The sequence below is a fragment of the Vanellus vanellus genome (genome assembly GCF_965231255.1).
Source record: "Vanellus vanellus genome assembly, chromosome: 14".
Lineage (NCBI taxonomy): Eukaryota > Metazoa > Chordata > Aves > Charadriiformes > Charadriidae > Vanellus > Vanellus vanellus.
Genome location: NC_138919.1, coordinates 11321876 through 11345932, shown reverse-complemented (window position 1 = coordinate 11345932; position 24057 = coordinate 11321876). Strand labels below are relative to the sequence as shown.

The 24057-nt window shown below is 41.1% G+C and overlaps 2 protein-coding genes across 4 annotated transcripts; one reads left to right on the top strand and one right to left on the bottom strand.

Annotated features, from left to right (window-relative positions):
* KDM8 (lysine demethylase 8) lies at positions 1–7152 on the top strand. The gene is made up of 7 exons (XM_082490581.1): positions 1–511; positions 767–936; positions 2361–2493; positions 3412–3453; positions 4228–4377; positions 6643–6735; positions 6836–7152. The coding sequence occupies exons 1-7, from the start codon at positions 17–19 to the stop codon at positions 6998–7000; spliced, it is 1248 nt and encodes a 415-aa protein (XP_082346707.1). The 5' UTR covers positions 1–16; the 3' UTR covers positions 7001–7152.
* On the bottom strand, positions 2579–23719 carry NSMCE1 (NSE1 homolog, SMC5-SMC6 complex component). Of its 3 annotated transcripts, XR_014269708.1 has the most exons (10): positions 23687–23719; positions 22575–22718; positions 13941–14062; positions 12659–12736; positions 11161–11307; positions 10090–10206; positions 9050–9170; positions 8181–8315; positions 4798–5073; positions 2579–3005 (listed from the first exon to the last, which is right to left on the bottom strand). XR_014269708.1 is itself a non-coding variant. In XM_082490582.1 (9 exons), the coding sequence occupies exons 2-9, from the start codon at positions 22690–22692 to the stop codon at positions 5030–5032; spliced, it is 882 nt and encodes a 293-aa protein (XP_082346708.1). In that variant the 5' UTR covers positions 22693–22718; positions 23687–23719; the 3' UTR covers positions 4425–5029. The 3 variants fall into 3 exon arrangements, 2 of the variants coding, with proteins under 2 accessions (XP_082346708.1, XP_082346709.1); XM_082490582.1 differs by lacking the exon at positions 2579–3005 and having other exon boundaries at positions 4425–5073; XM_082490583.1 differs by lacking the exons at positions 2579–3005; positions 4798–5073 and having other exon boundaries at positions 8204–8561.
* Between the last annotated feature and the right edge of the window lie 338 nt (positions 23720–24057).

The following is a 24057-nucleotide window of genomic DNA, read 5'->3' as shown; positions in this document are numbered from 1 at the left end:
CGGCGGAGGCGCTGCCATGGCGGCGCCCGGCGGGGCGGAGGGCCCGGCGGCGGCGGGCGCGCTGTGGGCCGAGGCGCGGGCGCTGCTGCCCGCGGCCGAGGAGGGGCTGAGCTTGGAGCTGAGCGGTGAGGTGGAGGACTGCGTCCCGCCGCTGCTGCGGCGGGCCCGCCGGCTGCTCTACGGCGAGGCGGGCCGGCCCTGCGAGGCGGCGGCGGCGGCGCTGAGGCGGCTGAGCGACGTCCTGCGCGACTACTCCTGGGAGAGGCTGAACGCGGGGCCGTGGCGGGAGGTCAGCAAGGCCTGGCGGCAGGTCTACGCCTACGGCTGCCTCTTCGGGGCGCTGGCCGAGGTCGCCGCCGGCCGCCCGCTGGCGCCCGCCGTCCGCCTCTGCGACATGGGGCTGCTCATGGGCGCCTCCGTCCTGGACAACGTCCTCGCCCGCCTGGTCCGCGTCCTGCAGGCGCACCTGCCCCGCGGGGAGCGGCGGGCCGCCGCCCAGGGCAGCGCCAAGGTACCGCCCGGCCCCCTCTCCCCTCGCCTTCTCCCCCACCCCGTTCTCCCCTCCCGCCGCCGGGGCAAGACCGGGCTCCCTCGGGCTCTCCCCGCCCCGTCTGAGCCCCCACCGCCCCACGGCCGGCGTTCCCCATCGTCCCTCCCTTCCCCGCCGGGAGTGCCCGGGCCGGGCCCCCGGGTTGGGGATGGGGGGGGGGGGGCAGCCGCGGAGGCCTTCGCTGGCAGCTGTTGAAGGAGAACGTCTCTATTCCAGAGGGTCCGGATTGAGCCCCCTCCTCCTGTCCCCAACGTGCAGCCAGAAGATGCGCTCCCACACCTCCACTGCCCTTCGCTGGAGCACTTCAGAGACAACTACCTCATTCCACAAAAGCCTGTGGTCTTAGAGGGGATTATCGACCATTGGCCGTGTATGAAGAAGTGGAGGTGAGAAATAAGAGTTTCTTCCCTGTCCTAGTAAGGGTGAGGATCATCTTCTGTGTCGGGTATATTGGTGCTCGGTAGAAGAGTAGGGGGATCTTCACAGAAGACGGGTACCATTTGGAGGGACTTGTTGCAGCACCGTCCTGCTGCGATGTTGTCTTTGCTCTGTAGAAGTTGCTCCATAGACGAGGGAAGTGCATCAAACCATCCAGAGCATTGCACAGTGAGTGCTGCATCAAACCATCCAGAGCATTGCACAGTGAGTGCTGCATCAAACCATCCAGAGCATTGCACAGTGAGCGCTCCGGTGCACCAGGGAGAGCTAGTGCTGGCCGGCAGCCCTCAGTCCAGCCTCCTGGGGCTGTGCCGGGGAGCGCTCAGGCGAGTTGCTGATGCCATGTGTTGCTCAGCTGGAAACTAACAAGGCGCATGCATTGCTGACTGTCCCAGGGAGCTGCTCACATCTCAAGTGGGTCTGTGTCAGACACAGATCAGTGATTTTTACGTCTCGGAACTTGGTGATAATTAGTGCAATGGAGAATGAATTTCAGTGATGCGTAAGGAAGGAGGATTGGCTTTTTCATTCACAAGTACAAGCATTGGTGTTTGTTCAGTGTCCTGTTTGAGTGTTGAGTTTCAGACATGGCCATTCAGGAGTGAGTAATAACATTGTGCTGCTTGTGTAACGTAAGCAATGGAGCCAATGTTTCCAGTACTAAGAATCAAATATTTGTGAGCTAAAGCTCATGATTCCTTAGAAAAGAGGAAAAAACCCACTCAGATTTAGTTTGAGCAATTGCTTTTGTTCCACAGTGAAAGATAAAATTGACATTAATAGAAGACCTTTGTTATTTCATACGGGTTTTGCTCTTTTTTTGAGGGAAGGTACTCCACTGCTTAACTTAACACACTTAAAAGGATGAACTTCTTCATTTACTTCATATCATTGTCAATGGAGAGACATATACCACCTGTCAAAGACTTTAGCCAGGATGGATATTATTGGCACCTGTATACAGAATTTGGCACTGACAGAGAGTTGATCTATCATTAATCATAAAAAGATAGAATGTTTTATTTAGTGAACATGGCAGCAGGCAGCAAAAAGATTAGTCATCCCTTGTCAAGAGAGACTAACATCTTAAATCTCCTTAGCTCCTTTGGAAACAATAGTTTACTGAGGTAAGCAGGGTTTTAAAATAGACAATTGTGGCATAATGTTTGCATAAACTTGGCTGCTTGTTTCCTTGCTGCTTGGATCCTTTTCTGCTGCCTTTTGTCTCTGGTTGGTTGGTTGGTTTGAGAGAGAAGAAACTTACCGCGGTGGAGTTCTGTAACTTTAAAAGATTGATTTTGATTGATTACCTTACATTCCAGATTAGTAAGAAGAGCTGTATAAAAGGGTAATGGAACTTTCTTTATTTCAGTGTGGACTATTTTTGTCAAGTCGCAGGGTGCCGCACAGTCCCCGTGGAACTGGGAACCCGATACACAGATGAGGAATGGTCTCAGCAGCTTATGACTGTCGGTGACTTCATCAACCAGTACATTGTGAATGAGGTCTGTTACTCTCCTTTTGTTTCATCTCCAAATACAGCAGTGTGTTACTGGTACAGAACTTCTGCTTAGAACAAACATGCTTAGAGGTGATGTCAAGGGAGGAGATATGCTGTAAGCACAACTCTTAATTCAAAGGTTTGACGTAATTTCAAGATAGGAAGCTACAAATACTTACTGCAGCAATAGCTAGGTTTGATTTTTATATATAATCAAAAGTAGAGCAGCTGGAATTTGATGAACAGATAGATACCTTCTGCAGCAAAAGCCTGAATGGTGGAGTCGAAGGATAAGGGATCTTCAGCCAGCAGTTTTGTTGCTTTTGGTAATTAAACTGCTTAATGACACTTAGGATCAAGATCCAAATTCACGTGCCACCAGGTAAAAAAATAAAAAGTTGATTAGCGTTGAATGTCCTTTTACTTTCACAGCTGAGGATCTGAAGCTCTCATCTCTGTTTCCTCGTCTTCTGGCAGGAAGGACCAAGTGCCATTGCACATGGTCTGCAGTGCAGCCTGGAATAGGATATCGAGATACTTAAAGGGACTGAAGGGGAACTAGTCTGTGTACCAGCATGGTCTAGCTATAAAGATGCAGAGCATTGTCACAGGATTGACAACAGAACTGTTGAGACTCCATAGGATCATAGCTAGGCTTCTTCCAGTAACTTGAGCTAGATAACTTGTTGATTGTGGGGATATGTCTGCACTCTTAAAATTTCAGTGTAGCTGTTAAGTTATTATTTCAGAAGACCCCTTATAATAGTTAACTGTTGAAACAGTTCTCGTACTCTGAAATGGGACATTGGAAATGGATGTTACCTATAAGTAAATTCTGCTCACCTTATAAGTCAATTAACTGACTGAGAAGACTTACCCTATATGTCACTATTCTTTTTTTTTTTCTCTGCTGAAATTTCAGAACAGCGTAGGATACCTTGCCCAGCACCAGCTTTTTGATCAGGTAAAACTGAGCGAATGTTTTTATCTTTCTGCAGTCAAGCGTTCCCTTTGTAGCACAAGTCATCTCTGAGGATGTCAACTCTACTAGATGGAAGTGCATACAGAGAATTTGGAGTATTTCTTAAGTTTCTGTTCCCACAATTTGAAGGAACAGAGGGAGGGGTTTGTTCTGTTTGGCTGCAAGGCATGGAAACAAAACCCTTTCAGGGGTGAAGACATTCAGTCTTAGTGTTGTTTCGGTACAATGTAGCGTATACTTATAGGGGTATCACCTGGAAAGCAGCACTTCCCCAAAGAGTATGTAAGTCAGGGAAGAGATTTGGACTGGAAACAGTCTTTAGTGGTGATAACGTTCACCATATTGTGCAATGTTATTCCAGTTAACTGGAGATTAGGTTGGTGGGAGACATAAAAAGGAATCTCACGGAGAAGCAAGCTTACTGTATAAAAGAACAGCTGCTCCTTTTCCACGAACAACAAACCTACTGATTCTTGTGGGTTTTTCTGGTTTCTACTAAAGCAAAGGGTCTCTGAAGAATGAGAAACCCCTCTCTTTCTCCCACTTTCCTTCCAACAGAATCTGCTTGCTAGGACAGAAAGCGTGAGGACAGTTCCTGCAGATTCCCATCAGTTCAGCTCCTTCTATCCTGCCTTTGCTGGACAAACAGGCCAATTGTTTTCTTTGTGTCAGGCCTTGTTCCTCTGTTCTATGAATTGCACACCTTTGGCAAGTCAGCACTTACCCTTTTTAATGTTTATTTCTTTATGGGAGTAGATCCCAGAATTGAAAGAGGATATCAGTATCCCTGACTACTGCTGCCTGGGGGAAGGGGAAGAAGATAACATCACCATTAACGCTTGGTTTGGTCCAGAAGGCACTATCTCACCTCTTCATCAGGATCCCCAGCAAAATTTTTTAGCTCAGGTCTGTACTCTACTTACTCTACACGTGCCATTAATGCTGTAGCTAGAAAAAATGGTAATAGGGTATAAGTGTTAGAGACAAGGGTAGCAGACTCGAACAATCGAAGGATAGAGAATATGCAGGTATTAATTTGCCATTCTATTGCATTTGTCACTACTGCAACTTAATAATGTAATCTTATAGGCCACGAGTGCTCCTCATTGAGATAGACAATTACTTACTCTCATTTTACGGATGATAAATGGAAATCACAAGAAGCCGCTTTTCCAAGGTCACACAAGGAATTTGTAATAGAGTTGGGAAGAACCTGGATCCTGTCACAGTGTACTAAGGAACTTCCTTTTCTGGATCAGCAAGATTTTTGGGGTGGACTTAGGTGCATACTTTAACCTGCTTCAGTTTACCCAGTAAAATACCTACTCGTGCATGCATTGAGAGTCAGATGAAGTAATATTTGCACCATGACTTCATTGCTGCTAAGTGAGTTACTGTTGGTAGGCTTCTTGATGATGACTTTTACTGCAGAGTAACAGTGCAACACTGGGGCCCTTTGTGGTGAGCTATACAAGTGCACACTATACAAGTGCAAAGACGTATTCCTGGTCCAAGCAGTTGATAACTGTATGTCTTCAAACACTGAGGGGCTTTTTGCTTACTGGAAGGAGATTGCCATTTCCTCCTCCATCGCATCACACTCTGTAAAAAAAAAAAAAAAAAAAAAAAAACAACAAAACCAACAAAAAAACCAACAACAACAACAAAAAAAACCCAAACAAACAAAAAAAAAAGCTTACACTTTCAAATATTTTCCAGCAGGATCATGACATTGAATACTTTCTTCTTGTGCTTATTTATGGGTGGAGCCCTAGTTACTCTGTCCCAAACAGTTGCACCTTGCTAACCTGTGCCTTCACTTGGAACTGAGGCTTAACTCAGGCCTTCCTGAAGTGGGGTTTTACAACTGCTGTGCAATTATGTACATATTGTATTTCTCTTCCCCGCTTACCCACCTGACATGCACCCCCACACACACACATCCCCTGCATTCTGAAAGTGAACTACACGCTATGTAAAGCTTGGGGGGATTTTTTGGGGTTGGAAGTCCATTATAGGAGTCCATTATAGGACTGGGAAAAGATGGTTCCCTTAATACATTTCAGAACTTGTATTCTTCTGCCTGAAGAATGGGAGAGAACCTGCCAGTACTGTAAAAAAGTCTTTGTAATTTGTACAGCAGATGATCTGGCAGTTTTCAATTAAAACTGCCCCAGCCCTTGATACCATTTAAACTGTGGCTGTGGAGAACAGGAAGGCACAAGTACAAGTAACAAAGTAGAACAGGGCAGGAATACATTGATACTTGTCTGGCATTTAGAATACATTTATGTGCTGTCCTTGATGCAACAAACCCAAAACATCTAGAATCACAACTTGGGTGTTAATAGAATTTCCTGGTATCTTATCATACGGGATGAGATGTTAAGACAGAGGAAAAGCAGCTTGGTTAGGAATAGTTTGATAGCATAATGCCAGTCCAGGGTACTGTGGTTAGAGAACTGACTTACCCTTTAATGTGATAGTTCCAAACAAATGCCTGGCCCTTGAGGAAATCTTGAATCCTGGCACAAGCAGCATGAATATTCACCCTGTGCCTTCTGTGGCCATTCCACTGGTGTCAGTGCAGAAATCAGCTTTGACTTGTTTGTTCTGCCCTTTCATTCTAGGCACCAAAGACTTGCAGTTGACTGTAGTGTTCGGGTCAGTCAGTCCACTTACTTTATGCATTCTAGTCTTTCAGTTAAGCACTCCAGTGAAATAACTGACTTAGCTTTTTTTTGTGTCATCGTTAAAGGAGTATATGGAAGCTTAGCAGTCACTCTGTGTGGGTATCTCTGCCTGCTGATGTGAACTGCACTGAAGACTCAACCTCCTTATTCTCAGTTCTTCTAATTACTTTCTAGCTATGTAAAGCCCAAATAACATTGTATAAATTGGGTGCCTTACACTTTGAATTTAAAGTAATTTGGCTAAAGGCATTTCCTGGTATTTCAAATTCTTATCTGCATCAAGGGAACAGGTACTTGAATTCCAATAGTCTGATTTATTTTAACTTCTTATTATAGCAGTGTCTGTTTATTACTAACAAAGATAAGGATGTTTCTTGTAATCTGGTATATTTTACTGTTAAATGCTAGCTATGGCCCACAGTTTCCAGTAATGTGCAGGTTAATGACAGATGGTAAACATTTATTGTAATATATGCAGGTATTTGGAAGAAAGTATATCCGTCTATATTCACCACAAGAATCAGAAAACCTGTACCCACATGAAAGCCAAATTCTTCACAACACTAGCCAGGTAAATAGTTGCCTGAAATTTTAATATCAGTAATGTTACTTTATCAAATTATATTTTAGTAAAGACATTCTACTGATGATTGTTTTGGATTTTTTTATAGGTTGATGTGGAAGATCCTGACTTACTTAAGTTTCCCAATTTCAGAAAGGCTGCATTTCAGTCCTGTATTCTGATGCCTGGACAGGTTCTGTTTATTCCAGTTAAATATTGGCACTATGTACGATCACTTGATATCAGCTTCTCTGTCAGTTTCTGGTGGTCATAGCTCTGAAGCATGCATAAACCCTGTTAGCATTTCAATGGGAATTAAAAATCAGAAAAAGTAGCATCTGGCATCTTCTCACAAGAGAATTCTTTTTTAAGCATGAGAATGTTCTTCCCTATCCAGAGGTTAGAGGTGGATATAAAGAAAAACAAAATAACCCCAACAAACTCTTGCTTCAGCATGGTGAAAGAATCTGGATGGGTAAATGGAAAGAAGATGCTACAGCCACTTTATTTTTGTTTCTCATTAATGCCTCTTAAAGAGGCATGTTAGGTCACCATCTTGTATGCGTGTGTACATCTGAAACAGCTCTATATATGGGCACTGCCAGGACTCTGCTTCAAACTATATTTGGAACATCAGGTTAGTGTTATCTTCTACTCAGATTTAATAACAGTAAAAACTGGAGTTACACAAACAATGAGGGATGGTGCTACCCAAAGTTTCAATACATTTAAAAAAAAAAAGCTAACACGAAGCAAGATACCAGTCTCCTATATAGAAAAAGTTACTAGTGCTAAGGCCTAGCAACATAATAAATTTCAGTTAATCCACAGTTTAATTGCAGTTAAGTAAACATAAGCTTAATCGTACTTTGATTAATCAGCAGCTGAACTGTTGACACTGCCTTCTGCAGTGTCACACACTTCTATCAAGAAAAGAGACGCTGCCATTCTATTCTGGTACTTGGCAGTACCTAGTGCTTGTCTTTTTTTTAAGTCTCAGTTAAGGGAAAAAGCACCCTTACATAAAACTTGAGAGTTAGGTGCTAATACTAAAAGAATCTTAAGATGATTGTTTTTTCAACACTTTGCACACATAAGCTGGTGTTGCCCTAAAAGTCTTGCCCTACTCCTTCCCAATTGGGAAAGAATATTCCCTCTGTGGAAATACTCCCTCTCTTACTAAGCATAGCTGCTTGTGACCTGGCCTTATGTTGGATGAAGTCTTCTGTGTCCAAAGGGACAAACCCCAAGCAACAGTGCCAACTGAAAGTGTTCAAACTCTAGTCCTAGATCAGATACCTCCTGCCTTAGCGAGGAGACCACAAGTGCTGCATTCATTTTTCACCTACTTAAAGCCCTGTGGTGCTAGAAACAGGTTTCATTTTCAGTTGTGCAACTAGAATTGGACAAACAGGGAACACTGTTGCCGAGAAAGGCTTCTTTTAATAGTTTACCTGCATAGATCAGCTTGCAGGATTGACTAGAGGCATTTGCATCTTTCATTCCCAAACACACACTGAGAGTCCCAACCCAAGGATATGGAGAACTACATACGCAGAACAGCCTCCAAGAAAGCGATGCAGGTACAACTGTGAAGAAGAACAGGAAAGTCATTGATAGTTTTATTTTAAGATTCTTAAAACTTCAGGAAAAAAATAAGTATACCCAACAACGGACTGTTACTAATGAATACAATACAGTCTAGCTATTCTGTAGGGGTGGGGAAAAAGATTTCACCAAAAGCAAGTTTTGCTATCATCGTCTACTGCTGGAAGTGAAGCTCTTCTCTGCCCTCCCTGTTTTCGATGGTGACTGGGAGTCTATCTGACTCATACCTGTAAAGAAAACAAAAGGAAGGTTAACACAAAAACACAGGACACACAAAAAAGGATGATATTGTATAACCTCCAGATTTTGAAAATGCTTTATATATTGTATATATTCTTGTGTTCCTGTTCGGAATGTCCAATTTCCCTGGCTAAATAGAGGAATTCTGAAGAGACTGTGCTCTTCTTAGAAGCTTAGTATTTCCAGTTGTCATGTGTTGTGTCTGTCCCCTGTTCCCCATGCCCCCCCTCCCCCCCCTTGAATGTCGTTAAGAACAACATGCACAGGATCTGCTAGTTACCATAAGGCATAATTCTTGGACTTTCAGGGCTCAGTGTTGCCCAGGTATGGTTTACTGTCTGAAATGTACAACTGAAGTCAGAAATGACTGATGTTCAACTACAGTTATAAAGAATACAGGCAATGCCACTGAATATCACAATCCATTCTGTAGTATTATTACACTAAATTGTTTTCAAAATAGGATGCTTGGTACCTGGAATGTCACAAGACCAGAGATCATTACACTGAGGACAGCGTGGTTCAGTCTGAGCTCTAAAGTATTTTCTGACACAAGGTAAATGCATTCCAATTCCACAGGATTCACATACTTGGCTCTGAAATCAGAAGTGTTGATTAAAAAAAAAAAAATCTTTCTAACCTGTCCTTCAGTTTAAGATAAAGTTGTTACAAATGGCAGCAGATAAGTAACGCTTTATTCCAAAGAATGGTTCACACAGGACAGTTGGTGGATACGTGAAAGTCAAAGCTGGTAAATGATAAAAAGGATTTATTTCCTGGAAACTAGGAAGTAACTATTTCCCTATATGGACAAAATTTAGCTTGAAAGACAAACACCACTGAGCTATTTGGGTGCAATAAAGGAGACCAGTTGGGATGGAAAAAGTAACATAGAAGCATGTTATTTGGGAAGATGAGAAGATGATGCAGGGTCAAGGAGCAAGAGAATGCAGTTGTTTTGGGATAGGAGTTCAGGCTGTAACCACTTATGCAAGACTAAACTGGTAACTTACCAGTTATCAAAACAGCGCTTCAGCATGCTATATATAAGCATACATGTTCATTCTGCAGTCCAAGACACAGGGAATTTCTGAACCAACGTCCCAGGACCAAAGATGAACATACGTTGCATGAAGAGTGCTTTTTATAAGGTCCAAGGGTAAGATAGCTAACACTTGACTGTTATGCCTATTTAAGAAGTTCATCTCTAGCCTGCTGGCTTTGGAAAGCAAGACAGGACAATAATGTTCCTTATTGGCTTAGTTTGCTTTCTCCAAGTTTATACTTGGAGATACTGCTCCAAGACAAGATTTTTTTCCAAAGGCAGAAGATAAAATACCTACACTGAAACAAAAAAAAGGTATTTTCTTTATATACATGGGCAGCATTACCAGATTACAAGACCAGAATTTTTCAATGCCTGCCTAATACTCAAAGGAAAGTATCACAAACCTTCAGCTATGGCCGCATAAATACATCAGCAGATGCCTACTGGTGTAATACAACAAGTGTTACCTGGATGGCAAGGCTGTGACAGATGTTACACTTCCTTGCCACATCTTGGTAGTTGCTGAGAATGTATTGTTCCATCTCAATTATGCAGCGAGTATGCAGAGTATATTCTCCATTTTTCTACAGAAACAAGTGGTGAGAAGAGGAATTTAATTCCTTTTACCTTTTTTGACTTTTCTAACCACCTGCTAGCAAGCATTTGACATGCACCTTTTTCCACCATCATGAAACTAACATGCTGACACTGATAAAATGTAAAGCCGAAATGCTTTTGAAGTAGCAGAATTACTTTGTTTAGAGGATCAGACTAAAGATCTCACACCTTTAACAAAGGTCTGGTCCTTGGAAGGTACAGATGAACAAGCATGCTCTCCTTAAGAAAGACATGTGGTTTTGGGACCTTCCATTTGCACATTAGCAGAAATTCCACTGTCTTTCAGCAAAATCTAGGCATTTATTGCCTGAAGTGTCTCTGAAAAATCACTCTAACATAACTAAATGTATAGCAGCAAGTTAGAGATCTATGAAGCAGAGAATCCAGGAGAAAAGGGACTGAGGTCTCACTTGCCTTGGGAAGCAACTGCAGTGTCCACATGGTAAGCTAATCTCAATTTCTCCCTCATGAAGTAAAGGAGATTTAAAAACGTGCACAGTGGCACCTGCTTTTCTGGTACAGGAGTTTTCAACATGTTTGGCCTCACTGCTTTTCAGGATATTCTAAATGTAAGTAGCTGCACTGATCACCCCGAAGAGCTGAAGTTTAAGTATGCCATGCTGTTGTGTACAAAGGATGCCTGTACGTCACAATGCAGGGCTCTACACACATACCCACCCAGCTCAGGTACAAAAAAAACGAGACCGTGTTGTCCTTTATAGATCTACCCAAGGACTTTTCCCTTGTAAAAGTACTACATTTTCTGCAAAAATCACTGGAGCCACAATAAGCACAGGCCCCACAAAACCATTTTTGCCATCATTCATTAAGGAACAGCTCCAGTTTTAGCCATCACATCCATGAGAAAATAATAGCTGGACCTATTAAAATACAAACACTTGAAAAGATACAGCGGTTACCTCAGAGAGCCACTTATCCTCCACAAAAACTTTCAGCACTTGTTCTGCTTCCTTTTTCTTCATTTTCTTTGTCTTAAGTTGGTCAGCCAAGTTTAAAATATCTGTAGAAGAGGCAAAGCCATTTTCTGATGAAATGATTAGGTCCATCTACAGAAAGAAATGTTTTCAACTATTAAAAAAAACTTGCAATTAGATAGAAACACCTTATAGTAATATGCAGCTTTTTAGCATCCATACATATGAGATAGTAATACTATCGTACATGGCTCAAACCAGAACTGTAAAACACAGGCCAGAAGCTGAAGCAGTCATTGTTACCCTGACAGTTTTAGCCTTTGCCAAGGAAACATTTCCACAAATAGAACTGTACGGTGCTGCCTAAATGAAGCTGCATTCAGGGATCCTTGAACATACTCGGGGTGACAAAGCTGTTTCTTTTTATCTTCTCTTTGTCAAGGTTCTTTTGAGGAAAAATCTCTCACTACTAAAGTTTGTCCACTCTGGATTCATGAGTCCTGCTGGACCTACCTGGCCCTTGAAGCTTGTAGCAGTATTACCAATCTTCAAAAAAATCTCTCATTGGAAACATTCCTGCTGCTCATTGTCACAGAGCAGCATGTAGATTTTTTATGACAGTACTAATACGTGCCACGACAATGCCATCTCTGCAGTGCTGACATGGCTGCGCAGGTGCTTCACCAATAGTGGGGGAGGACAGGGAAATCGCTGGGTACTATCCATATAGATTAGACTTCTGTAGCTGTCACAGAATAGTCAATACACCTCTCTTTCCAGTTTATACAGAAAATTTTACTTTAATGGATTTGCAAAAGAAAATTAAAAGTCTAGTGGCTGGAGAAATGAAGTCCTCAAAGTTCAAGATGCTATGAGAACTCACTAAAACATGCAAGATACATAGCTATGATCAGAACTCACATTAATGGTTGTTCATAAGAAATTAGACATCAAATTTCCTAGAATCTCACCCCAATAGTTCTATTTACAACTTTAGAAAATTCTTAAGTGTATGTTTTCTTGTTTAAAAAGCAGCATTCTGACTAGTTTATTAAATACAGGTAAGCAATAACAACAGACAAATGATTCTACTCAAATCAGCAAATCCAACTTGTATGTTATTAGCATTAAAATCAACTGTGTATTACTAGACTACTGAAGCCAGTGAATTCAGCAATCACAACTGAAAACGTTGAAGGTGTCTGTTTAACTAAGAGCAGGTATGTCAAGTCACTGACTGCAAGCAGCACTCCCATACTGCTGATTTCAGTTTACCGGAAACTGACTTTCAACAGGGAATCATTACTTGCCTATATTTCCATTACCCCCCCCACCCCCCCCACCCCCCCATTCAATTTGGGATAAACTTAGCTAAGATGGCAACTAGTTTCTGAACCAGATCTCCATTCGTTTCCTTTTCCACTCATTTTAAAATGGTATCTTCACAAATAATGTGATTTACTAACTAATAACACATACTTACTGTTTTTCTGAACAATTCTAATTCATTTTCTGTATAGTCAGATGCCATTTTAGTTATTTCAGTTTCTGCCAAATTCACCTACAAAAAAAAAATACTTAAACTGAAATCAAAGTGCCTTTGTATTTCTACACCATAAGTTGTAAAAGACCCTCTGGGTAAAGAATACATCATCTTACAATTAAGTGGCATGAAAAAGGCTGCTCTTTAAAGATGGCACTCAATGGTACTCGAGCCCTTTCTTTACAACCCCTGATCTTCCAGCCATGTATTCTCCACAGCTGCCTCTGCCCAGTCCAAGCTCTTAAACAATCCCGCCTCCCCCCTACAGAACTAATATAGACTATTAGTTCCATATAGTAGAACTAATATATTACACTAGGGTACTGTGCTGGACAGTAGCAGTAACTATGTTGTAACACACATTTTTGTTTCACTGTGAAAAACAGTTACTGCTATTTCATATTCTTATTGCACGTTACTGCTCAACGTAATTGGCAAAACGACCCAGAAAGGTTAAAGCAGGAGCTAATGTTAGAATACCTCCTGTATGGTCTTTTGAAATGACTATATATCCTTCCCTCTCTGACATGCACGTTTCAGAGCATCTAGGGAAACTTTTTATAGACCATTCGTTAGGAACCCTTTTATGCTAGGTTTATTTTTGAGTAAGAGACAAAACTAAAGTTGGAGGGCTGTCTGTGTTTTCTAGCTTAAAAATTCTTCTTAAGAAAGAAAGTCTCCTGTGCAAAAGAACTCTCACTTCAGCACTTAAGCAATGTTTATTTTAAATAAATCAGATGCTGCTGTTGTCCTTGCTGCCGTGTTCCATTTCCACCCACCGAGGCTGCTGGCAGTTTATCCTCCCCCTTCCCGACTAGAAGTAGCTTCTACAGCCGCTGCCAGCATAATGTGAACAGCCCCACATAAACCACACAAGACATTGCTAAGAGTAAGAAGCCTGCTGGCACATGCAGCCTTCAGCTCTAGGTTCTCTTTGTTTTCTCTAAATAGCAGTTCTATTATAGATACACTGTAGGAAAAGGACCCGAGGTAACTCAATCCTTCTAAGATCCAAAGCTGGCGCTTAGGGCAGCCTTATGTTTATTATGCACAGATACAGCTAGATGTTTTTTCCCGTTTACAAACGGAAGGTGTGCAGACCTTTTATTGGCATGTTACTAAAAGGTTAATTTTAAGTTGGAGACACGGGAGGCTCCCTCCGCTAGCCACCAACTAGCCACGAGCGGCCAAACCACACGATGGCAGCACATTGCATACTTACTAAAGCATAATGTGCTCTCCCATCACCTTCCGACATTCCTTTCCGGATCTGCATAAACAAAGGCTGGAGATGGCTGTTAATGGTACTGATGAAATCATCCAGTTTATCATGCGCGTAGTAGACTGAAAATAAACAAGATAAAGCACATACACAAAAAACCCAAACAACACGAGGCAGATCTTTTTATGTTTTATCTGCCAGGACATTTTTTTCCTAGGTAAAAGAGCTAAAAGCTAGTGAGGCAGAATTCAAACAGGTCTGCTACACTCAGCAGACATAATTTTCTGGTGGTGCTGACTACTAGCCTTCAGAGAAGCTCAGCTCCTTGAAACTTAAGAGAGTTCAGACATTCTGCCTCGCTGTGTGGAACTCACCACATTAATCCATTAATTACAGTGACTTGCACTAAGTTGAATTGAAAATAAAACACAATGAGGAAAAATTGTTATGCACAATACAAAACCACAGTTGCTTTCTCTCATTTACACACAAGGAATTCCTTGTTTCTTTGTGTTCTGTTTCAAAAATTAATGGCATGTAAATGATCACATTACATACCAAAAAAACTTAAAATTCTAGCTTTGTAGAAATACAGGTAATCTCTTCTGTCATGTTCTACAAACAAATTAAATACTAGCAGAAGTTCTATCATGTACATAATTAAGGTGGACTTTGGAGTCATTCCGTAGAAGCAGGTGTTATGGCTTTTGCCGGCAGAGCAACACCACACGCCCTTACGAGTTTCCATCCAAAACAAAATTATGTCAGTGGCAAAACTCTTGACTTCAGCAGGCTAGGGTTTCAACAACAGAGCTAAGTAACAGCTCGTAACTTCAGAAAAATGACTGTCTCAAAAATACTACCGGTTATCACTAGCTTAATACTATTCTCAGTTACAAGCATCCATCACTTGTGTAACAGCATCAGTCAGAGGTCCCACTCTCAAAATGCCACTCTACAGCATAGGACAATGCAAAAACATCAGTCACAGGATGTTCCTGCCCAGAAAGTTCATGATTCTGATATATAACTCCTTAAGTGAACACAAGAAACAAACAGGAAGAACAATAATAAAGTATAATATTAAAGAAGTATAATTTTGTCAAATTGTCGTGCCACCTGCCTGGCACCTGTCAGCAGGAAACACTGCATACATCAAAGCCAGGGAGTGTTAGTGACAGATCTAAAAGAGGGTAAGATGAAGGATAACAGAAGAACATTCTTTTGTACAACAGCTGTAATGTTTCAATGCAAGATGAACGGCTGCTCAAGTAGATCTTCTGGGAAAAAAAAAGGGATATAAGCGGTCCATAAAAAATTTACAATTCCAGACTCGGGAGAAATTATAGATGCCCTTTACTATTTGCAAAAGCTAATAGTTTACCTCTACAAAACAGTTCTTGTACAGGCAGCCATAGCAACTGATTGTATAGAAACTGTTTATTCAACTACATTATTGCTGAAAACAAATTATTTACTGTCAACAGATTTGATGAGAAATTATACAGACTAATGCGATTTTCATTAAGTATCCACAATCTTTGTATTCTGACTATGCGTGTACAGGAATCTCTTTGTCCTTTCTTCTTCTGGTAAAATACCTCAGAGGTGTCAATAGTACTTCTACTAAAGACTATATTTAAGAAGACCTTGTTGTAACATGGGTATGTTAGATGCATACTGGAGCCAGGACTACCCTACTTCCAAAAAACTGGATTAAACTTTGAAAAGTCTTAATTTCCAAGAACTTCCCCTGTAAATTGTAGTACCTTAAAAAAAATAATCTAAGACTTAGTTACAATTGCTGTAAATTATTTTTTGTAACAGAAACAAATTATTTCCTTCTCTTGGCCATAAAATGCAATCTCAACTAATACTGTATCACAAATGTACTTACTGTAATCTGTTTTCAGTCAAATAAAATTAGAGCAAATTGCTATTCCAGTACACAATTATGAACACAACAAAGTTGTTCATAAAATTTAAAACCAAGTATATGCAGGAACCAGCTATTATTCTTTCTGCCAATAAACAATTCTCAGCTCTGAACACTTAATAAAGTAAACACGTGACAGCATTAGAAAAAGAGTTCATTATGTGTTACCCTAGAATGCTGCTTGGGAGCATCTTATTTAGAAAACATTATTTCCATTCAATGACAGATAGCAGATGAGCAAATAGGAAACAGCAAACAGTAAATACGCGCAACACAAATATTCGGGGGGGTTGCATTGTTTGTTTTTTTTTCCTAAATTTATACAAACTCTTAATAAAAAACTCAAATATTTTCCACAGAAAAGCTGAACAGATCCCACACTGAAGATAAAGCAGAGGTGCTCAGAGAAACCAGAAACTTTTCTGAATGTGTCTGTATGCAAACTATAAACAGCAGGTAGCATAACAAACTTACACTCTGGGTTAATTATCACTTTTCAACAGACACCGTTTTAAACATTCTTGCCTAAAGATGAATGAACAACAGGGATCTTTATTACTTAGTCTGAGATGCCACAGCTTCATGATAAATTTAAAAATATACTGGCACTGTTATAAAATTAAAGCTCCCATGTCTACAGCAAAAGACTATAAATAAGCTGAGTGAATGCTTTAAAAGAAAAGAGATAGGACCTTTACTCATATAAAACCTAAACACATAGTTATCATATCTAGGTACTTCAGCTTCCATCTTCTGTGCAACCAGAAGATTAAGCAGAAGATTAAGTACAATTCTAGTTTGCAAAGTAGCATTATGAAAATGTCGTGTTTTTCTTTTACTTCGATGACACTGACCAGTTGTAATATAAGCCACTGGCGACTGGTGTTGATATTTATGGCTGATTTTCAAACCATATTTAGAAAACTACTATACTAAAACAAAATAAAAACTATACAACTGCTTTTGGCACTATCAGTTTGCAAACTTTAGAATTAAACAACAAGCTAGAACAAACCATTAAGAATAACATGACAAACTACTTTGGATTTTAAGTCACTGACGCTCAGTTTTCATTTCACAGAAGAATAAAAGAGGAATAAAACATTCAGAAAAGTTAATTTCTTTGAGGAAAAAAATGTAGTGGGGTTTGGTTGGCTTTTTTTTCCAATTTCCTTCCGTTACTCTCTTAGTACTAAGATGATTAATACAATAAGAAGCTCCCTATCAAGATTTGAAAATGCTGCCATCTAACTTTATTATAGCTAGAAAAAAATGAAGCAACAGAACCATTACCAGTAAGAGAATCTAAAAGCTTGTTTACAAATTATTTAAAACCAAAACATTCTTAACTACACTTTGCAGCAACATGTTGTACAATACCTTTTTTTTTTCCTTCTGTTTAACAACTTGAAAAACAAGCCAGAACACTTCCTTGTAACAGCACAAGGTATTATATACATAAACACATAAAACCTGGCAATCCCCGCCTCGGAGAGCTTAATGACGTTTGAATTATGGACTAGACTATGTCATTCACTGTTAATTTTTTTATATGTATCCTGCTTTACATTATTTTTAAACTCACATGAAACCATTCACATTAAACCTCTTTCTACACATACATCTACAATACGTGTTTCAGACTTCCCATGAAAAATAGAACCACTGGGAAGAAGAAAAAGTTGCTGCTTCTAGCAGCATACTGCAACAACAATCTAGAACAAAAACAGACAGCAAAGGAGTTTAGGGAGGGAAAATACTGTTATTCAAACAGTGCAGATGGATTTTCACTAGCACTGCAATGCTGATACACTTGAAAAGTTGTAATGAACTTCAGTAAGGACTCATAGCCAAGACTTCAGTTTTAAGGCGTGACAACTAACCCACTACCGGAGTGATGACTAACACCGACCCTCTGCGGCAGAGCTGGTTCAGTACAACTGGAGACTGGCACATCCCATTTTTTTTCAGTCTTCTTATCACAGGGAGTATTGAATTTTGACCCAAGGGATACATTCAGTCTTCATTACGAGAACAGATAAATGAGTAATTGATAAACTTCTCTGCATTTTATGATTCAATCCAGCTACAAGGCATCTGATATGCAGCAAAAAATATTTAACAGAAAATATGGACCGCATTACACAGGGCACAAACCCAGATTACTTCGTTCTGACCTTAAATTCTATAGAAAGTAGATACAATCCACAGTAAAAACAGAAGAGCCCCTGTAGAGTGGGTAGCATTGGGACAAGATACAAGAATACTACTGAGCCTGGCAGAAGCCTGGCTTCCACAAGTAGTCATGGGCAATATGATGCAGATGAGATGGGAGAAAGTACAGCCATCCACCAGAAAACCTCATCTCATCCTCACCAAAACGTTTTCTCACCATTCACTTTCCCCTCAACACATTAAGAGAAGTAACTGAAGTGTATTTACTAAAAAGCGTTCGCTACGCTATAGCAAAGTACTGCTGGGGAATTGTGGGATCCCACTGTCTATACTCCCACTGATTTTCCCCAGTCCTTCTTCTGTTGGTGCCTTGTGATATTCGTCATTGTCTACACAAAAATGCCTAGTTTGAGGAGCCAAGAGCCATGTTTTCTTTTTCTAGTTTTGACATATTTGATAAAGCAAAATATCAAAACAACAGTACAGTGGATTTTTCTGTTGTTTTGCAATGCAAACGCTTCTCTGGTATATGTATATGACTTCAAACAGATGGTTATCTGCAAATTTCACCACAGATAAGAAAGATTCATCTAAGCTCTAGCTGAACTTTGCAGACAAGATATAAGCATAATGAGCACACTGGGTCACACATAGGAGCAGCTGCTGGGGCTCTTCCTAGAATACTAAATACTAAAAGACATACAAAACATGTAAAGCAAAAATGCTTGTCTATTCTATGAATCCCTGCTTTTACATATATAATTTATTTAGTGGGTCTTTCAACAGCCAAGCACAAAATATATTATGCTTTAGAAACTGGTATGACTGTAGACTAAAGTTGACACCAGCAGTTATTTTCTTCTGAGTTCAGTTACTAAGCCAGTTAAATAAAATACAAAACAGTCAGACAAATGCCAGGCTGACACAATGCACGCTAATGAATGGTTAATCCATACACGCCTTCTGTAAATCCAAACAGGCAGGAAAAAAGCAGGTTTCTCTCATTCTTCCATTTTTCTAAACATCCTTTCATATATGGACTGTATCAGCCATTTTTCTAATGAACTTCACTGTAACTTAATATACAGTTACATTTTATAATGAATTGTATAAATATTACCTTCAGTAAATACAGCCATCAGTTTGAAATACAACCTGATTTTGTCCCTCCAAATTATCTTTAGGTTCATCAAAAACACAGGAAAAGAAAATTGATCTGTGTTTTCTGTTAACCTTCTGGCTTTGAAGAATATGGCAAAGAAAATGCTTGTGAATGACCATGTCTTTGGAAAATAAAATGCTGGTCATGAAAAAGCCCAATGTTGTTATATTTAAATAGTCATCAAATGAAGATGTGCTGAATCCAAGAAAAACTGATAAACTTGGAAATCTATCAAGGGACAGAGAGCACATGAATCTCAATATTTATTCCATGATCTGTAAAAAAAAAACAAAACAAAACAAACAAACAGAAGTCATGCTATTACAGAGAGATACGTTTTCCAGGGGAGAGGCACCATCTTTCCAATTGTACTATTTATAGTAGTGTAAGCCCAGAGGTTGTTATTAAAGCACTTCAGTTGGCTTGGAAGACAGCAGGAAAAATAACCACAAACTCTCCCATTTTTAGCATTTCCTGATTTCAGGCTGGGGTCAGGGTCAGAATAATATTCCACATATTCTCCTCCCACAGACAGCGTCTTGTAAAGGGATACAACAATAGCCAACTCAAATACTACCACTTCCCTGACTACACAAACAAAGGAAAAACCAGCTTGAACCCACAGACAACACTCAGAGCCACTCCAGAAAGGATGCTGAGAATGTCGTGGTACCTTAGCTATTATAGAATGCCAGAGATCTGCAAGATGTCTTAAACTTTGCCCTGAAGTTTTTACTACAACAGGTTTCATAACTGGAGAAGCCATAACACAATGCAGACAGAAAGAGCATGCATTAAGGGATTCCAGTAAAGAAGTATTAGCAATTATAATAACCTTCCTCAACAAGCCTGCAATTTGTCTCCTAGCTGATAGTTAAGTGTTAATCCTAACATTTTCTAGTGGTTCTACACAGCACTTTGATAGATGTTTGGAGCTTTTCCTTCAGAGCTGTGTGCAGATTTTAGCATAGACATGTGTCTGCTAACAGGGAGCATGCAGGTGACATACAAAAAGCAAGAGGGTGTCTCCTGGCCAAAAGGTTTAAGATTTTGAAATAAACCAGAACAAGAAAATGTGCCAAACACCAAGAGGGAAAATGTTTGGATCGCTTTGCTCAGAAGCTGCTCAGGCTTGTTACTATATGACTTGACTTCATTTGACACAGCTTTTTTTCCTTTTGTATTTAAGGAAACCAATGTCAGAGAGAGGAGACACCCTTGTTATAGAATGCTTGCAATCTGCAGGAGAAAGGAATTAATTCAAATAAGCTAGTTTTAGTAACATTAGCTTTGATCCAATTTGAAAATTATTGTTCAGATTGCACTAAGCAGTATTAAGATGTATTTGAAGAAACTACATCAAAATAAGAACTTACATCTAGAAACAGTCTAGTCAGGCTGAGTTTCCTCATAAAAATGCTATTACCATGTTCTCGTAAATTGCCATACCATTAACTTTGCCCCTAACAAGGATGGGTTTGTCAAACCACTGGTTCTTATGTTCATAAAACAAATGTGGGGGGAAGTGTTCCACTCAGTGAGTCAAGTTCAACATCTTTTTACCTCCCAATGGGACAAAAAGTTTTCCTAGGTAGAGCATTTAATAAAACTGTAACAGTTAAAACTCCCACACTGTATCTGTGTAATTTCACAAACTTTTCCATTACACACCAACTGTCACTATGCAGAAAAAATACCAAGTACTTGGTAGGCAGCAGTTGCAACGGAGCTATTTTTTTCTAAATCCTTCTGTTAAATAAACCTTCCTAATGAATAATAACTCTATAGGCTCTTACTGCAGTACAGCTCACTGATCCCGCATACGGAAAACACCATCTACCCGTAATGTTCATTTTCTTAAGATTCTTTGTTCTGAACACACAATAAACTCATTATAGCCACACTACTGGCTTAGGCCATCTCTAGCATTTATGATAAATTCTTTTACAAATCAGAGTGGCTTGGTTGTCACAAAAACAGGAATAAACCTGTAAAAAGCAATGTTATTTTTCCACGCTTACATTTTTTTCAATCGGAAATTTGGGGAGGTGCTGAAATAAGCTCTTTTGGCTCAGGAGAGTTTGAAAACCTACGGAGTCTTGTTTGAAAATACAAAAACAGTGCCATTGCCCAGAAAGGACTCCACTTGTGGCAACAAAGCAAGACGGAGTTCACAACAGGCTGTGCACATCAGTGATAACAGTCTCCTCCCTCTTAACAGCGAGAAAGAACAGTTAGTGATGGAGATGTAGTTATCATCCCAGTTAGCCCCACCAGCAACTGAACAGTTCAGTTCCCCTGCAGTTAATGGTTCAGCTCTTGACAGACTCATGCAGATATCCTGAACTAAACCCCTCAAATAACTGTTAAGACAGCTTTTACTTTTAAAGTCATAGATACTAGAGAACTAGAAAATAACTGGAGACATATATTCAGTGCATATTAGATCTCAGAATGTAATTTAAACAACATTTGCTGGAGTTACCTGCCTTTCGATAGTAATGGTTTAAAATCACTAATTTGAACAGCATTTGGGTGTTTCCTTTTAAATGGCACTTTTTGTTCTTACACATTCCTTGTCCTTTTCAATTTCATTCATAAATAAGGAAAAGATGAAAACAGAGGAATTTTATTCTTTCACTATTTTCTGGGAACCAGCAACTGACACATCTAATACCTACTGATTAATTAGTGCTAAACACATTACTCATTACAGCTTTCTTTCAGTTTGTGCCCACCTTATTTTCAAAATTAGTGAAGATGAAATACAGATCTCTGATCTGCAAGCAGATCTATTAAAAAAAAAATTCCTATCGAGTTGATTATACATTTCTGTACTGTTTAAGTTCAAACATGAACTTCAAACAGCTTTGATTGTATACAACCAAATTTTGGTTACACGTGCCACAAAATTCAGCTTGGTATAGCATATATTAAAACTAACAAGCTGACCATGGAATCGGTCAGAAGTGACAGATTTACTCAAGATGGGTAACAACATACACTTCATATTATATTGCAAGGAAAATCTTTCCAAATAAGTATGAAGAAAAACATTCTGCAAATTTCAGCACTATCAATGTCAAAAATATTTTTTTAAATATATAACATTTAAAAAAACGTGTTTGCTAAAATAAAAACTGCTCTGTATGAGTCTGACCTGATTAAAACTTAGTTTCCTCATTGCTGTTTTATTTTATCTTTTAGGAAAGAAAGAGAACACTCACATCATTAAAGTTTTTAAACTTTTTTTAAGACGGTGCATGCTTTCCAGAAATCGAATTATTTGTAAGCTGCACCAGGAAAAAAAAAAAAAATAGTTCTTCCATCTCCCTACTTTTTCTCCAAAAGAGAAACACACCTTTATGGATTTCACAGCAGCACCTGTGTAATTTCCTAGCCTCTGATCCTTCCATTATTCCATGAGACATCAGGACCTGCAAGAACCGTCGATGAGCATCCGTCATCTGAGCTGCCATTGCAATATTCCACCAGGCTTCGAATGCTGCAAGAGGTGTAAGCTGGAATTAATGCTCGTGTTCACGCAAATTAAAAATACACAGTCCAAGCACACATAAGATTTTAATTAAACTCTCTAACACTGAATTAGGTCAAAAGGGCAGATCCCCCAGGCTGTTCTCAAAATACAGATGGTGACTAACTCCAAGGTTCTGTAAGAAGGATGCAAAAGATCAAGCCCAACTAATTTTAGCTACAGAATAAAACAATGTAGGCGTTGTGCTATCATACCCCCAAACTGAAAATAGTGTTGTATGTGTAACTATCAGCAGAAGACCTTTCTTAGTTTTGTGTTAGATGCTTCTGCTTACTACATATCCTAGTAACTTGTCTAGGGCATAACTTTGGACAGAAAATCTTCCTCTAAATGTTCTGAGGAACATCAGAACTAAATAAAGGCGTCTCAAGAAATTCCTTGAGCCAAATAATCGTTAATTGTTCACAAGGAAAAAGCTTCCAGACTCCTCCAAGCCAGAGGACCCAGTCACGGACCAAACTGAGCAATGCCGGTGCGTGCTCGGATTTTAGAGCCTCGCACCTCCACACGGGGCTCTCTGAGGGGCCGCACTCGGTCACTCAGCACCCCCCGGGCCGGCACCGGACTGAACCCCGACCGCCTCCCAGGGCCCCGGAGCTGCCGACGAGGACACGCTGGAAGCTGCTGAAGGGAAAACGTGAAAAAGTTTCCTCATCAGCTTTCCTCATTCGTGGCAGTTTTCTTCCTCGAGTAGACCCACGGAGGGACCGGGACCGGCCGAGCCCCGGCCTGCCGCCGCCACCTCCGCTCCACCGCCCGCTCGGCCTCGGGCCTCGGGCCTGCCGCCAGCCTCGGCCCACGGGTGAAGGAGCCACGGGAGAAACTGACCCATCCCCGCCCTCAGCCTTCACCCCCACGCCGAGGCCCACCGCCCCGCCGCGCCGCTCCCCGGTCCCCGCTCCCCGGCGCCGCCTCACCCGCCGGCCTGTGGCGCCGCCGCCCGCCGTCCCCCCCGCCCCCGCTCGATAGCTCGGCGATAGCTGCAGCCGCCTGCCATCGATCGGCTCGGCAGCAGGCGGGGCCAGGGCCCGGCGCTGCCCACCCCGTGACGAGCCGGTTGTGGGGGCGGCCCCGACACGGGACGGGGGGGAGCGGCGGGACCGGCTGCTCCCCTGCACCGCCGATTCCGGCGGGCCGGGAGGCAGATCCAGGGAGCTGCGGGGCCGGTGTCGGACCGGACCGGAACCTGCCGTGCCGCGCCGCTCCGACGGGGAGCCGGACCGGGCAAGATATCTCGGGCGGCTGCCCCTTGGCCTCCCCGCTCGGCGGGAGGAAGGTCTCCTTCTTT

Excerpts from the sequence above, each read along its gene's own strand:
- KDM8 (XM_082490581.1), top strand. The coding sequence starts at position 17 with ATGGCGGCGCCCGGCGGGGCGGAGGGCCCGGCGGCGGCGGGCGCGCTG. Across the intron at positions 937-2,360 it reads CCGTGTATGAAGAAGTGGAG|TGTGGACTATTTTTGTCAAG; the intron begins GTGAGAAATAAG and ends TCTTTATTTCAG. Across the intron at positions 2,494-3,411 it reads ACCAGTACATTGTGAATGAG|AACAGCGTAGGATACCTTGC; the intron begins GTCTGTTACTCT and ends CTGAAATTTCAG.
- NSMCE1 (XM_082490582.1), bottom strand. The coding sequence starts at position 22,692 with ATGGCAGCTCAGATGACGGATGCTCATCGACGGTTCTTGCAGGTCCTG. Across the intron at positions 14,063-22,574 it reads CTGCTGTGAAATCCATAAAG|TCTACTACGCGCATGATAAA; the intron begins GTGTGTTTCTCT and ends GTTTATTTTCAG. Across the intron at positions 9,171-10,089 it reads GTCACAGCCTTGCCATCCAG|AGCCAAGTATGTGAATCCTG; the intron begins GTAACACTTGTT and ends TTCTGATTTCAG.